At 36.8% G+C, this 15,359-nt stretch overlaps 2 protein-coding genes across 8 annotated transcripts in view; one reads left to right on the top strand and one right to left on the bottom strand.

Annotated features, from left to right (window-relative positions):
- MYO6 (myosin VI) overlaps positions 1 to 9,690 on the top strand; it is a 114,126-nt gene extending 104,436 nt beyond the window's left edge. For 2 of the 4 annotated variants that reach the window (XM_062608226.1, XM_062608227.1), the window contains 3 exons: positions 2,679 to 2,705; positions 4,623 to 4,841; positions 6,258 to 9,690. In XM_062608226.1, coding sequence (XP_062464210.1) covers positions 2,679 to 2,705; positions 4,623 to 4,841; positions 6,258 to 6,457 — 446 coding nt within the window. In that variant the 3' untranslated portion in view covers positions 6,458 to 9,690. The remainder of the gene's footprint in view (positions 1 to 2,678; positions 2,706 to 4,622; positions 4,842 to 6,257) is intronic. The other 2 variants (XM_062608225.1, XM_062608228.1) reach the window with 1 other exon arrangement.
- Positions 9,691 to 10,215: 525 nt separating this feature from the next.
- The window catches only part of IMPG1 (interphotoreceptor matrix proteoglycan 1), a 61,522-nt gene continuing 56,378 nt past the window's right edge, over positions 10,216 to 15,359 (bottom strand). For all 4 annotated transcript variants that reach the window (XM_062608221.1, XM_062608222.1, XM_062608223.1 and 1 more), the window contains one exon: positions 10,216 to 11,931. The gene's annotated coding sequence lies outside the window, so the exon portion shown is untranslated. The remainder of the gene's footprint in view (positions 11,932 to 15,359) is intronic.

Below are 15,359 nucleotides of genomic sequence, written 5' to 3' on the forward strand. Positions count from 1 at the left end.
CTTTTCTCATACCATCTCATGTCTGTTAAAAATAATTCTTGATTTGTTATTGACGTTCCTGGAATTTTTCCTAAATGATAATTTTCCATTTATGAAACTGTGGTTTGCATTTTGAGACTTTTGAGACTTGTTTTTAAGGTTGTTCTGAACTCTGTAATTAAAAATGCTGCTTTCTGAGAGTAGTTAGAGTTTAGTACACAGAATTATAATGAAGGGTAGAATAGAGGTTCTAAAAATAGTTACAATCTTAGAATTGTTTAGGTTCGAATAGACCTTTAAGATCATTGAATCCAACTTGCAAACCTAGCACTACCAAGTACAGCCCTAAACCATGTCCATAAGTGCTACATCTCCATGTCATTTAAATATCTCCAGGCCTGGTGACTCCATACTTCCCTGGGCACCCTATTTCATTGCCTGACAACCCTTTCACTGAAGGCATTTTTCCTAATATCCAATCTAAATCTCCCCTGGCACAACTTGAGTCCATTTCCTCTTGTCCTATCACTTGTTACTTGGGAGAAGAGACTGACACCTGCCTTGCACCCATCCATCCAGCCTGTCCAGATTCCCTTGTAGACCCTTCCTACCCTGAAGCAGATCAACACTCCTGCCCAGCTTGCTGTTCTCTGCAAATTTACTGAGGGTGCACTTGATCCCCTCATCTAGATCACTAAAAAAAGATACTAAGCAGAAATGGCTCCAGTACTGAGCCCTGGGGAACACCACTTGTGACTGTTTTCAAATAGTCCGTTTAACAGAACTGCATGGGTTGGTTTTTTTTGTTGTTGTTGTTTGGTTTTCTTTTTTCTTTTTTTTTTTTTTTTTTATGCTCTGAAAAGTAAGATTGGAAGGAATTGTTCTGTTATGTAGTACGCTGTTATATTTAGGGTCCTGACACAAGCAGAAGTGTTGGGGATAACATTTTTTTCTCATTACTTTATTCTTTCACAAGGTATAGGTATATAGACATAGATGCAGATACTTTTAAAAGGTGCTAATAATTTCCTCATTTACAGTACTGTAAGCCTCACGTACTTTAGGTTCCGTTCTCTTTTTTAAAATTTTATGTGTGTTGTCATCCCAGAAACAAAAATTGCAATATCTGTAAGCCTGATTTCATGTACTAATTTGAGTGCCTTTCAAATTCAACAAGGTGGTGTTGGAGTTACCATATTTAACGCTTGCAGACCTGAAAATTAGGTGGTTGGTTTCTGGAGCAATATTTGCAGAGTGAATTGTTACTCTCTTCCTGCCACCCACCCTTAAAGTCCAGTGATTGTCTGTTATAAAAGGAATCTGAGGAATTAATGGAATCATAGCAAATGGATATAATAATTTAGTTGATTCTTTCCTGCTCTCTTCTTTTTACGATTCTTTTGTTCATGGCCACACAGTTAACGGGAGAGGCTCAGAAAAGGGAAAAAAGGGCAGAAGATGCTCTGCCCAAAGTCCCGTTAGCCTAGGATTAGAGCATTGTCCCAGGACATGAGGGGTACAGACCCCAAGGGGCACAGGTGCCCTAGTTACTCTCAGTGTTAGTCCTTACACAGAGGTGTCTCTTTCCGCTTGATTAATTTACTGAGTTACATGCTCAGGTCCTTGTGGCTGTGCCTAATAACATTGTTTTAAAGAAAATTTATGACTGAAACAGCAGGAAAGGGCATTTGAAGCACTTGTGCAAAGTGGTAAGTTGCTCTGAATTTGAGTTTGTAAGTTCTGTCTGGAGTTAAATGGGTAAAATAAATACTCGTGCACAGTATTGCCAATGGGGAGTATTAAAGAGCACCTAATCTTTGGATTTGTGTAAACAAAGCTTGGAATATTCATGTTCTTATCACAGACATTTACAGCATGATTTTCAGTGCTTTTCATTGCATTGCTTTTCTTGAAATACAGCTTTGTATTCCTAAAGAAACATTGCAGTTCAGAAGAAAGTCAGTGAGAGTGACCTTAGAAGAGATTCCCATTAATGTCCGAAGTAATTCTTCCTATTGCAAATAATTATACTACATGTACTTTTCACATCTATGCATTACAGTGATCTAAGGGAGTGGAAAGTAAGAAGGGAGTAGAAAGGAACTCTGATTTCTTAGCTGTTTAAGCTAAAAGTCTTTCCGGTGTCAGTGAATATGTGCTTCAAGTGATACAGTTTTTTCCTACTGTCTTTTCACTGATGTAATACGATTTTACAGGTATTCCTTAATTAAGTTCATACATTCATTATAGAAGCTAAACATTGGTTTGTGTTTTATAACTGGAATAGGCAGATTTGGTATTAATGGAGGTCTGGAAATTTTTTCCTAGCGGAAATGTCAAAAATTAAAAGGAGTACGTTAATTAACTAGCAGATTTGTCACAGCAACCTGTGTTTAGCATCTATACAACTGAGGTTTCATAACAGGCATTGCAAATCATTGAAGTAATCAATTCCAAAATTAAATCCTGATGGAAATAGAATCAGTTGGATATCTCTGAAACTTGAGAAAAGGAGACATTTTATATATGTCTGTGAGCAAAAAATGAATAAAATACTTAGCTCAACATCTGTCATTTTGTAAGTAGGATTTCCATTTGTCTATCACCAACATTGGTAAAAAATATTGAGGTAATGAACCAATAACTTATAAAGGATCAGCACTTTAAAGTTTTGTTCAACATGTAATATTTGTTCACAGATTTTGCACCATTTTTGACCAATTCACGTAAGTGGGAAGATGGTTATTTAAGCTAACTTTGAAGAATAGGAAGACTTGAGAGCTTTATACTAACATTAATTAATCCAGTGTTTTGCTACACATATGCATAAAATTTAATCGTTAAAAAAACAAAACCAAAACCCAGTCTCTTTAGCAATTTGGTGATGTTATTCAACTGTTGGCAATTGCATGTTACTCTAGTAATTTCTGAATGTACTCATCTTCATGAGATCCTACCTGTCTGAGTAGCCATGGGAAGGAAGAAGAAATAACCTGTTTATGTACGTTGCTTTAAGGTATGCCCTCCTAGTTTTTTCTTTCTTTCTTCCTTCCCTCCTGGCCCCCCACCCCCCTTTCCAGGAAATACTTTGCTTGTTCTGGCATTTTTTTACTGTCTGCACATGACTTTGTTGTAGCAAAACTCTGGAATCAAAATAACAGCTATTTTTCTAGCACAGAGACTAACATGCAGGTGGTGGTTTCTTTTGAATAAAGCACTGCAGTTCCATAGTACTTAAAAGTAGAAGCCATATTGGCTGCTTAGCATTCCTATCCTCTAGATTTCTTCTTGGATTTAGGTATCCATAGGTGTAGAAACAGGCCTTAGCAATAACCATTGCAGTGCAAAAAGTGAAAGTTCAGACAATTTGCAGAAAGTAGAATTAATTTCTAATAAACTGTAAGGTATGTCTCCCTGTCTGTTAGTCTTGTTCATAACTGTAAAAAATGCATTATTAGAAGTGATAGTCATTTTTAGTTTATTAGATTTTAGCTCAAAAATTAGCTTGGCTGTTTAATAGGCAATGGATGAAAAAAGGAATTAACTTTCAGTTATGCCTTTAAGCTGAAATATGGAACTGTTAATACTGTTTTTTTTTCTTTGTAGAGGAGGCAGAGATTCATACTCAGAATTTCTTGAACAGGGTATTTCTAAAACAAGATCAGTAATAAATTTTTGAAGGAGGCAGTTATTAAAGGAAAGGATCTTGCTTGTAAAAGCATTTACTATTTAAACCTGTTTATGGTAGTATATATATAACGTTAAGATGATTGATCAATTGATGGGTTAACATAAAGTATTTGCTTTTGTCCAAAAGAAAGTTTCTAAGTTTGAAATGTGTGGGACTCTGAGGGAGTGCAAAAATGCACATGGGAAACATTTACCAAAAATATGTAAGAAGCTTCTGTATAACTGTCTCTAGAAGTTTGGTCTGTTGATCACAAATTTCTTTAAAAAAGGAAGTGATCAGGGAGTAATTTGAATGCTGGAGTGTAGGACACAGAAATCTAGGAAGAAAGGTATGTTGGGAGGCAGCTTTATAATAAGCAGTATTTGTTGTCAGCATTTCTACTAATAAATCAGTGATTTTTAACAGTATTATAACACCCTTCTATGTTGACTGTCAAAAGCCTTCAAGTGGTGCTTTGTGTTTTTGTAACTGAAAATGCTTCCTTGCTCTGTGACCTTGTTTTGCAAAGAGATGGACTGAATGTTTCTGGTTAGTAAGAAATTTTATATGTGAAATTTAAGTTTAAATATTGATTTAAAGCAGAATGTGTTATTTTACTCACTTTGTTTTGTCTAAACATACGCAATGCCACTGAGCAACCTACAGAGCAACATAATAGACACAGTAGTTAACGGGAGCCTTTCCTTACCGGTATGGTAGTTAAAGTGATTAGAAGAATGCACATTATATGAGATGGGAGTAGTCTTTTGACTCAGTGACACTTCATATGACCTTGTATTCAGAGAATCTCTCAGGTTTTGAAGGGTTTGGTTTGGTTTTGGAGGTTTGTTTTTTTTTCTTGCTTTGCAGATTAACCAGGCAAGTCGTAATTCAGTTTTCTTGTTTTCTAATTATTTTTTTTGTTTGCTTGTTTTTTGGTTTTTGTTTTGTTTTTTTTTTTTTTGTACAATAGCTCAACAGAATCCAACCACCCAGCTACCAGGCAGACAACAGGAGATTGAAATGAACAGGCAGCAGCGTTACTTCCGTATTCCCTTCATCCGTCCCGCAGACCAATACAAAGATCCCCAGAACAAGAAGAAGGGTTGGTGGTACGCACATTTTGATGGGCCGTGGATTGCTCGACAAATGGAACTCCATCCTGACAAGGCACCCATTCTTCTTGTAGCAGGTTGGTATTGAAAGCAAAATTCAGAGGTTGGAAAGGTTCAGAGCTGGCAACTTTAGAAGAAGAGGCTGATGATACAGGTTTTTCACATTGTATCCTCATTTTTACATCAGCAGTTCTAGTATAGGCAGAATGTGAGGATTAGGGACTGCTGTTACTAGTGGCTAATGTTACAAAATATCCCTTGGAGATGTAACTGATCATGTGTTTTACTTGTACATGTACTTTATCTGGGAATCCAAATGTGAATCGCTTTTTTCTTAGGTGTCCTCAGATTATTCACAGGAGACCGTGTGAAGATAAACATCACAATTCATCTGTGAAAGTTCTCCCTATCATTGCATTGGTTTTTTAGTCAGCTTTGGAAAATTACAGCAGTTTGTATCAAAACAAGTTGTGGGTGTGATATATTGCCTTTCCAGTTTGTTTAGTATGGTGCTGATAGCAAATTGAAGCTTTTGCCACATTTATGCTGCCTAGATGGGGATCTAACTTGTTAATCTTAAACATCTAAAATAGAAACTAAATGCAGCAATGGATAGGTAGAGATTAATCTGGTAATGAAATGCATCTTCCTGTTCTGGAGGATAATAGAAGGGGAGAAAACACTGGAGAAATGATGTTTATTGTTCTGTGTTTTGAGGTTTTGTATTTAACTTAGAAACTGAGGAAAAGGCCATAACCAATTTGTTTAGCTTCAAAGTGATGCTTTGCTAGCAACAAAACTTCCTTTGTTTTCTGCTAATTATTTTTAATAGAATTCCATATAGCAACTGTGCCTGTTCAGTGTCAAAGCCCCTACCTAAAAGTAGCTCTGCTGTCGTGAATATCACATGCAATGGATCGCCTATTAAAAATAAGATTAAAATATAGTGAGTGAGCTACATTCCTTATTTCATTGAATTCCTTGTGTCAGTCCCATTTGGTAAATACTGTTTGTTTAGCCTGGGAGGCTGACAGAATAAAAATACTGTCCACTTGATCAAAAGTCTCAAGTTTTTAGTTCCTTTGCCTCTTTTAAACAAAATAAGAACAGAAATTTACTTTAAAACTGTGTAAAACTCAAAAGTGTGAAACAAATGCAGTTGTCATCCTGCAGTGGATTTCGGGAGAATATATATAAACATGCTGATCTCTGCTTCTTTCCTTTGTTCCTTTTTGCTCGCTTTTTAAGCACAATTTTGTCAGTTGCAGCATATGATACTAGTTTTTTTCTGATGTGCTTTTCTGCTCTGTGTGTCACAACAAAATGAAACCAAGAAAATCTCTCTCTGCGAACTGATTTCCTCATAAGCTCTGCAGTCTGTTAACAATGCAGAACTTGAGAGAGGAAATCTAATTAAGAAAGATCTAATCAGTCTTTGTTAATGGGTTGTTAGAATGATGTAAAACCTTTTTCTTTTCCCTTCATCATTTCAGGTAAGGATGATATGGATATGTGTGAGCTTAATCTTGAAGAGACTGGCTTAACTCGAAAGCGAGGTGCTGAAATTTTGCCGAGACAATTTGAAGAGATTTGGGAGCGCTGTGGAGGTATCCAGTATCTTCAGAATGCCATTGAAAGCCGACAAGCTCGTCCTACATATGCTACAGCTATGCTGCAGAACCTGTTGAAATAAATGATCATTTTGCCCAGTAGCGTTTGAGAGGAGAACCCTTGCCTGTGATTCAAAGGGAAGAGTTCCTCTGCACGACAGAGGACATAAACACATTCTATAATCATATTAGAGATGTTTAATATAAAGTGAACAGATTTTATTAATCATGAGGTTTGTTAATTTGTACTTTATGACGTTTTAATTTCTGTAGTGACTTTTACTACGTTTGAGGACCTTGAAGAAACTTCAGTCAGTGTAGCTTGTTGTGGTTTGTTATATGTTGCATTTTCTTTAACAGTTTCTGTTATAACTCTTAACACTTGGGTACATATTGCTACCACCTTTTTGTAAAATCCCTCTTTAAAACACTGAGTCATCAGCTTCAAGTGGTGGCCTAGTAAAGAGGATATGCTGTTTCTAATAACTGGAATCGTGAGGCCTTAGCTTTGACTTCTGTTCTGGAGAAGTTGGAGTATACTTTTATATAGTCTGAGACATTTTATGTCCTGATTTGAAAACTGGTTAGTGTCTGTTTTACTGACTTTTTCCAGAAAATGACAGGAAATCCTCCTAAATTTGAGACCCATAAATTCCTATTTAATGTGTTCTCTGTCTTGGTTTAAGAGAAATGGGTTTCTGTACATTCTGAGAAGAGCATTCATATATGTCAATATTGTGTAATATTGGAGGTACTCAAAGAATGTACTGCTCATTAGGGTTTATACCACTTCTCTCTTAGTTTCTTTTTCTTTTTTTCTGTTTCAGTACAAATTTCCTTGTACTTTTCTTTTCCTGACCAAATTTTGATTAGGAATTCTTGGACGGTTTGTTTATCCAGGTAGTGTAATTTCAATATATTATGCAAAACTGTCCAAGACTTGTATCTGAAGGCATATAAGATTCAGGATAACATAAGGGAAATATGTTCAGCTTTTTTGGTGGCAGTATAACTTACCTGAATAAAGAGGCCTGAGCCTCAGAGATCCTGTTTATTTTAGTTGTAATGAGATGCTCAAGGTCTGTATCTTCTATAGGTTGTATAAAACTTTGTTCCAATAACATAATGCATCATCTTAATACTATGTGCTGATGAAATAGCTACAATTTTTAGTATACTGCAATATTGTATTGATTCAGACACTGAGCTTTATCTTAATCTCCTTTGTCAGGTTTCATAGCTTGCAACAGTTCCCTTATTAAGCAGTTTGTTATGGGAGGTTTTTTGGGTGGGAATTATTAATTTCATACAGTTTTAAAATGCATCTTGTTCACTTATGCAAACATTATGTCACCATGCTGGCCATTATTTCAACAAATTAAACTTGATTATTTATTATCTCTCTGATAGGAACTCAAAACATAAGTAGCTTGATGTCCAATTACTATTCAACCTGATGTCAAAATGAGCTGTTTTTCTATGAATTGACAAAGTTTGCTTGCACTGTAGAATAATTTCCTCGCTGTTTGTTCAGTTTGAAACCTCTTGGAAACTTAAGTATATTTATGCATTTAAAAACTAAATTAATAAATTTCTCTGAAGCACAGAGAAGGCTCCCAATGCATATATCTTTTCCAAACTCAGATCGTGGTTGCATGCCACAGTCTGCTTTCTGTTATAAATGCACCCCTTACTGTCATACGTGTGGAGATACTTGAGCAATGTTTATGGGTCCACCATGTCAGGGAATCTCAGCTTCCCCTACCTACCCGCTTCACTCATCAGTCATGTGGTTTCAAACAAGAAAATGTTTTCGTTTTACCCAAATTCTTAACTGAAGCAGTGATTTTGCCTGGAAGATGAAAGGAGAAGCGCATCAGACTGCTGGCTAGCAAGTTGTGTACAAACCTGTACAATGTTGCATGAGTCTAAAGGTGCTGCTTATGAAATTAAGATTACTGCTTTAATGTGTTACTGAATTGGAACTTGGTTTCAGGACTGCCAGTATCCAGAAACTTGGCACTGCAAGAAGCTATGATTGTTAATGAGGTACAAGGAAGAAAAATCACTGAACTGATAGGGTGGAGGTGCCCTGCCCTGTAATTATTTCTATCTGGATTTAGCTTCTTGACTTAACATATTCAGTCTCAGTTTATATATATATGAAACAGATCATATGAGACTGAACATGGTAAGTATGTGTGTATGTACATGCACATATATATGCTTAAATATTTTAGTGTATATATATGTGTAAACACACTCGTGGGGAACTTCAAATAAATAAGACTGTTAACTGATTTTTCCCAGTCTGTTCCTTTGATTATGCCAGGATTTCCTTGACTGGCATCAGAAAGAAAATCTGTTTTTCAGAATGGGGTATGCAAGAAATTCTGTTAACTAAACGGCAAACAAATATCAGCTATCAGGGAAATTAAATTGACTTTGAAATAGTGGAAGAGGAACTGGTGGCTGGGTGACCTCAAATGAGATGTTCCCAGATGAGATGTTCCCACCTCTCTGCATTGCTCCTGCAGTATGCCTTAGACAGGCAGAAGATGCATTCCAAAAATCAGGGTAGTCCAGTTTATTTGTTGGGTTTTGTTTTATTTCTTTTTTTTCTCTGCACTAAAAGCAGGATCTGCCTCAAGTTTTACTGATCTTTTTGTGCAGCAGAATTAATTTTCAATTCATTTCAGATTTTTATTGTTTTTTTTTTTTTTTACACATCAGGCAATATTGAGCTGCTTACAGGTAGTTTCTATAGTCCTGTCTACAGTGTCAGATAATTATGCTGCTGGTTGATTTGGAGAGGAAATAAAAGGTGTGGGGAGAGGGCTGATCTGTAGAATTATAGTGTTCCTAATGCCCTTCTGATCTGTGGTTGTACCAAAACATTTAATTTGTCATTTTAAAGTGCAGGGATGAGGTAAACATGTTGGCTTGGTTCTGTGTGTGTTTGATTAAAAGGAAAAATAATAATTCATCCTGCCTCAGTGAAGTTGCCCACCATAGCTGAGATCTTCTGCATGAAACACTCCCCAAAACACAGGAAAGGTAGAAAGTTAGCATGTGAGACTCCTCCCTGATTAGGTGACTCAGGAATAGGAATTTCCTAGAGAATGTGTCTTCAAGGTCACCAGGTCATTAAATACTTGTCTTTCATCCACTGATGAGATTGTTTTTCTTCACCTAGTTGAATTCTTCGGGGTTTTCTCCAAAATCTTTATTTAAAGTATTTAAATGACCTCCTAATCCTGTACTGAAAATTAAAAAAAAAATAAAATAAATAAATTCATTCCATGTTGAAATATCAGTTGTATCTCTCTTGCCGTTTTGTCTTTAAAGATTTAAAGCCTAATAAGTTAATGGTAAATTAATTTACGAATAGGATAATAGGATTTCTGGGCTGGAGCTGCATGCTGCCTTTCTATCGGAAATTTGCGGTACTTAAAGCTACTGCAGTAGAGATTTTGTGTGTACCTTCGAAGGTAAGTGTTCCTCTAAAATAACACTCTGGTATTAAAAAAACTATGGTTTTGCTCCCTCATTTCTCAGTATTTGTTGAAACAAGTGTCTTCTAGCTTTCATTACTGTTTTTGTAACCTTTGTTGCTATCACTTCCAATGTATTTATCACTTGCCATGCTGCGTGAAACCACTTATACGTTGAGATTGTGTGTGGCAGGAAGAGCTTTATCTTTTATTCAGACTTTGATACCTGGGAAGATATAATTTTGTTTCCCTTTCTCTACAGCTTTCAGCTGTAGCTTTACATACATGTAGTTTTAAGGTAATGTGATGTGTTTCAGTGTGAGATTAGATACCAGTTCAATTCCCTGTGAAATGTTCAAGTAAATAGTTTTATTATATTTTATTGAAATACAAAAGGCATACATCCAGCAAATATATTTGGTAATTAATAGTTGAGAGTGATAAATACGGTCATGAATAATCATTATTAAAATACACCTTTTAAAATGACTAATTTTTTAATCTGACTGGTGATAACTAGTACAAATTGAAATACACTAAACACATACAAAAATACATTTGTGGTGAAAAAAAATCGAATGCTTTCAGCATTCTTAATGCATTCTTAACTTAGGTGAGCAAGAGTGAAAAGCTAGTGTTTGTTGGCAGGGATGACATCCAGTGCGCTGCCAGAAGTATTTGTAGAATTTTATTCTAGCATAACTGTGTAAAACCACATCTTGGGTTTCAAAAACTCAACCTTGTATTCTTGATGCATTGCCTTCATTTATACACAGTCACCAGCTGTGGTGGTTTTGCAGGCAGATCTTTGCAGTTAATTGTTTGGAATCGCACAGTTCTTTTGAGCATAGATAATACGGTAAACCAAAGATCAGTCTCGGCTGTGGTATCTGTGTGGTATGAAGCAGAAAGAATTGTCACTAAAATCAGCTGCTGTTCTGGATGCATGAAAGTTTCCCATCTGAATGAGGAGCTAGCATTCAGCTTAATCATGAACTTTGTAGAAGCTCAGTTTGAGCTGTAAGTACAACTTCTGGTATGCACCAAGCAGCAAGTATTGGCTGGGTATTGTACAACACTGGTATGACATAAATACAGATATACTCAAGAAAAAGATATTCTAGGTAAAATAATACTTGTACGTGAATCAGGATTGCGCATCCATAGAGCATAAATTACTAAGCCTATAAAATACTTAATGGCCACACATTGTCTGCTTAGATTCCTTCTAAAAAAACTAAGAGTAACCTTTCAAAATCATTCCTATGTATACCAAGTTCAAAGCATGCATGCTCATGTACGGTTCTGTAACCTACGTGCTCCTGGGAGGGTACTTTTGAATAGGAATCTCATGTTCTGAAAAGGTGAAACTGCTGGTGTCATGCCTCAGCAAAAAGTTTGACGTATTAGGATAAGCTGGCAGTTTAACTGTCACCAGAAATTAAACAGTGAAGTGTGTATGTATCTATGTATGGATAAATAATTCGTTTTTACAGAAAAACAGGAACCTGATGTTCCTAGAAGCCATTAAAAAATTAATCCCAACTTCTGTGTGATTTGCGGTGTGAGTGCTGTAGAGAGACAGAGTGAAGTAGTTCCCAAGCACTTTTCATGTGGCCTTGGGTTGGTGTTTGGTTCACCCAGCTCTTGGTTCTGTGTTTGCCTTTTACGTTGGTGTATGTAAGGGAGGATAAGAAAAGGGCATAGACATGTAAAGTTTCATCCAGTTTTGCCAGAATGGTTGTGACATACAGTACTGAAAGAAACAACTTCTCTGCAAAACCTGTTTCTAGCACTTGGCTCTTACATAAAAACACCAATAAGATGTGCAAGCAGTGGAGGCTGAATGTTGGTGTCTTAACACTGGTGACTTCTGACTAGGCAAAGCTGAGACGTGATCAAATAGCTGGTCAATTGGGTCATCTTTAATAAAACTTTTTAAAAAATGTGTACTGATTTTAGAGCTAAAATGTTGCGTCTTTAGGAATCCTTGAATTATTTTCATATGCATAGTCAACCTGAAGTCCAGGCTTGAATCATGCAGACCTTCTTTTCTTTAATACCTGTAAGAGAAACTCTTATAAGACATTTGAAAAGCATTTTTTGATTTGAAGATGTATTATTTATTTGCAAGTAGTAGGCAGGGTCTCACTAAAGTCAGTTGAGATAATCTCTAGTTCGTGGTCAGGAGAATTGAATTAATCCTGAAGTTACTTTTTACATACTAAAACATACCACTACGTACCACTGAGCTCAGAATAAAATTACTGGTTTTCCTCCCTGATGGAACCATGCTGTGTTTTTTTATGAAAAAACAAACAAGTGCCACTGATACCTGAATCTGAAGAACATATTTTTGACTGTAAAGTAACGAGAATGCAGCGTGCTGCAAAGGAAGCTCTATCTGAAGTACCTGCAAGAGTCACAGTTACAGCAGACCTGGGGGAAAATAAGCTTTAGGATTTTTGGTTTCTGTGTGTCTTTTTAAATGTCAAGGTGGCAACTGTGCCATGCAGACTGGAAACTGGTAGAACCTAACACCTGGTGTTCTCAAACAAAGAGCTTAGCACTTCCAGCTCTGTACTGCACTTGAGGTCATCTTTACCGTGTATTCTGGTAATGAAACACTAGGTCTCCGATACTGGTGGGGGAGATCTAACAGGCTAACTTGTGTTGTGGTATTACTGTAATCCAAAATTCCAATTTGTTCGATGATCCGAGTGACTGACATGAGGGTGAAACAAATGGCAGTCATTGGCTTCACCTCAAATGTCATTTCAGTCATCTTTCTTGGTGGCTGTCAGTTTTCCAGAGGACCGTGCTATGTGTCAGTTACTGGTTTTGATAAGCAAAGAATGAGGTATTTTATGTATTTCTTGGGCAGAATCTATAATGACTTTTAAACTTCATCTGAATTAAATCAATGAAGTGGTCTTTGTCCATGCCAATTAGATTCAGCATTATGAAACAAACTATTCTGCCGGTGCTTTATTTCCAAAGCTGCTGGGCTATATCATGTCAAATACTTCTTGGTCCTCTGAGATTTTATCTAAGGTTGTTAAACCTGATTTTTCTGTGGTATCTGTTGGAGCACAGTTCTGTCACAAGCCTAGAAAAGTTTGTGAAAACTCTTTAGATGAGGTGCTTTTTCCTTTCAAGTGGTAGATCTGTTACTGAATTTTGCCAGATAATGCCGTGAGAAGGAAGCCTACTTGCCCGTGCTGTGTACAAGCACAAGTAAATGTTTATACAAAAGCATCTGTTAGACCAACTGAACAGTAATAGACTTTACAGAGAGTTGGACCTAAGACCCTTACAGCTGTAAAGCAAGGTGCTCTATTTTTCAGCACCTTTGTCACTGAACAGAGAAGGTCCAGCACAGTCACTAACAGGGACATCGGATACTGCAAGAGAAAAGCTGTATTTTGAATGAGGTTGTGTCTTTGGCTTTCACTTCAAAGAAGTAGAGAGCACATGTGAGGTGAGGTAGTCAGCAGAAAGTCAGGTCGGCAGGATTTTTGAGAGCTTTAGCATCTTTGACTTCCAAATATATCAGGCCAACTGGATGTGGACTTCTTGGCCTTATGTCTCAGTCTCAGTGAACTGATTCACTTGAGTAGCTCATTGTCATGTTCTTCTTTGGCCCAAAGAAAGATGACTCGCGGTCGTTTTATACCTCATATTATTCTGTTGGTGGAATTAAATGCACCAAATTCCCAGACACCTCTCCATGTGTAGAGACAGCTGTGGTTTTCAGCTGTTTAACTTGTGTTTTCTACTGATCTTAGAGAAAAGGAAGAGCAAGTTCTTCACCTGGACATGAAACATGCCTGTTAGTCCCTGGATGACCAATTAGGTAAAAATCCAACCAAATAAACTCCCTCCAATAACCAAGTTTTTCAGTAGTTTTCCACGTAGTGACCCTGTAATTAAACTGGAAACATTTTTCATGCTTAGGAAGAAACTGAAGGTTATTTTGGCTTCTGCTGGAATGTTATGCTTATTTTCCCATATGCCTTTATAAATACAGAGCTGCATTTATCGTAGATATGTCCTAAAAAGCTGTCACTGCTGTCAGTACACATTGCAAACCAGAATTAAAGACTGGAATTTTCAGTTTAGCTTAAGAGTTGTAGATATCCACATCCTCCTGAAAACTGAATTCAAGAGCTCTGTTCTGGTTTTAAGGAGTTGTCTCTATTGTGATATGGCAGTGGTGCTCTTTGTTTCAGTTAATGAAAGCTGTGTTGCACATATGTTTTTCTTCCTCTACTGAATTTTTTCACATCATCAGAATTATGTTCAACATAAGGACTCTGATGTAAACACCTGTTTTTAACTTAAGTAACGATGAAAAATGGCCAAAACCACCAATTTTTTAAAATACCCATTTCTATTTTGTGATTGCCTCACTTCTCATTAATTTCCTTACTAGATCTTGCAAAGAGCTTTGTCAATATACTTCAGACATTTCAAATAGAGTCTAGATGACACAGGCCTGGTTTTCTCCCACAGATGAGCCATTTTATTCCTTTCATAAAATATTTAATGCTTTTGTAAGTAGTAATTTTAAGTAGTTCAGCTGGTGTGAAAGTTGCTTTACAATTACCCACAGTCACATTTCTTTTAAGAGGAATATAAAGTACAAATTGCAATCGTCCGTGCTTTTTTTGTCAGCAGTGAAGTCAATTCATTAGCCAAACTGCTGCTTCCTGCTGACTTGTCCATCTCTATCTCTGTGTTCCAGTCCCCACCTCATCAGCTCAGTCTGTAACCGTGACCTGAAGAACCTGAGAGACCAGACCTGGGTATGATGAAGATCAGTGAAACTGAATCTTTCCACATGGTATCACTACTTGTTCCTTCATTTCCATATCAACTGGCTCAAGCCAAGAGTTCACATTACCTGTGTATGGGGTCTCCCATAGCCTATAGCTAGTGCCAGCGTAATCCTGTACTGATACTCCTCTCAGTAATGAGGGGTACTAACAGCTGTCGTGAAACCGTTTTGCTGTAACTGGGCTGTGATTCATAAATGAAAATGGTGAAGTCAAACCTTTCTGTCTTTGAGAGAGCATACTCAGATACAGCAGGTTTAAGAGACAGGCTGGCAAGTTTTAGAGAATTTCTTGACCCAGCTTCCCCCATCTCTCCTCCCTGACCTCAAAGATACAAGAGGTTTCATGCTGCAAAATGAATGTTTGAGATATGAGCAGTATTATGCTCAAATTAGAATTCCCTCTTTTTAAAACTCTGTGTAGCTTAAACAGGCAAAAGTTACCTTCAGATGATAAGTTATTGCTATTTGAAACCTCCCCTTTGAATTGCATTTTGTCTTGGTTTGTTATTTTAGATACTCATTCTTCCTTTATGTGGATCAGTGAATGCCACATCATCAAGTGGGTTTATGGAAAGGAACTTTGTTGCATAAAAGCACATAAGAAGGGATTGTTGTGGTCATATCAAGCATCCAAAACCGCTGTATGGAATT

Source organism: Pezoporus occidentalis, unplaced genomic scaffold (genome assembly GCF_034315485.1).
Source record: "Pezoporus occidentalis ecotype Australia unplaced genomic scaffold, CSIRO_AGI_Poc_V1 ctg13, whole genome shotgun sequence".
Classification (NCBI taxonomy): domain Eukaryota; kingdom Metazoa; phylum Chordata; class Aves; order Psittaciformes; family Psittacidae; genus Pezoporus; species Pezoporus occidentalis.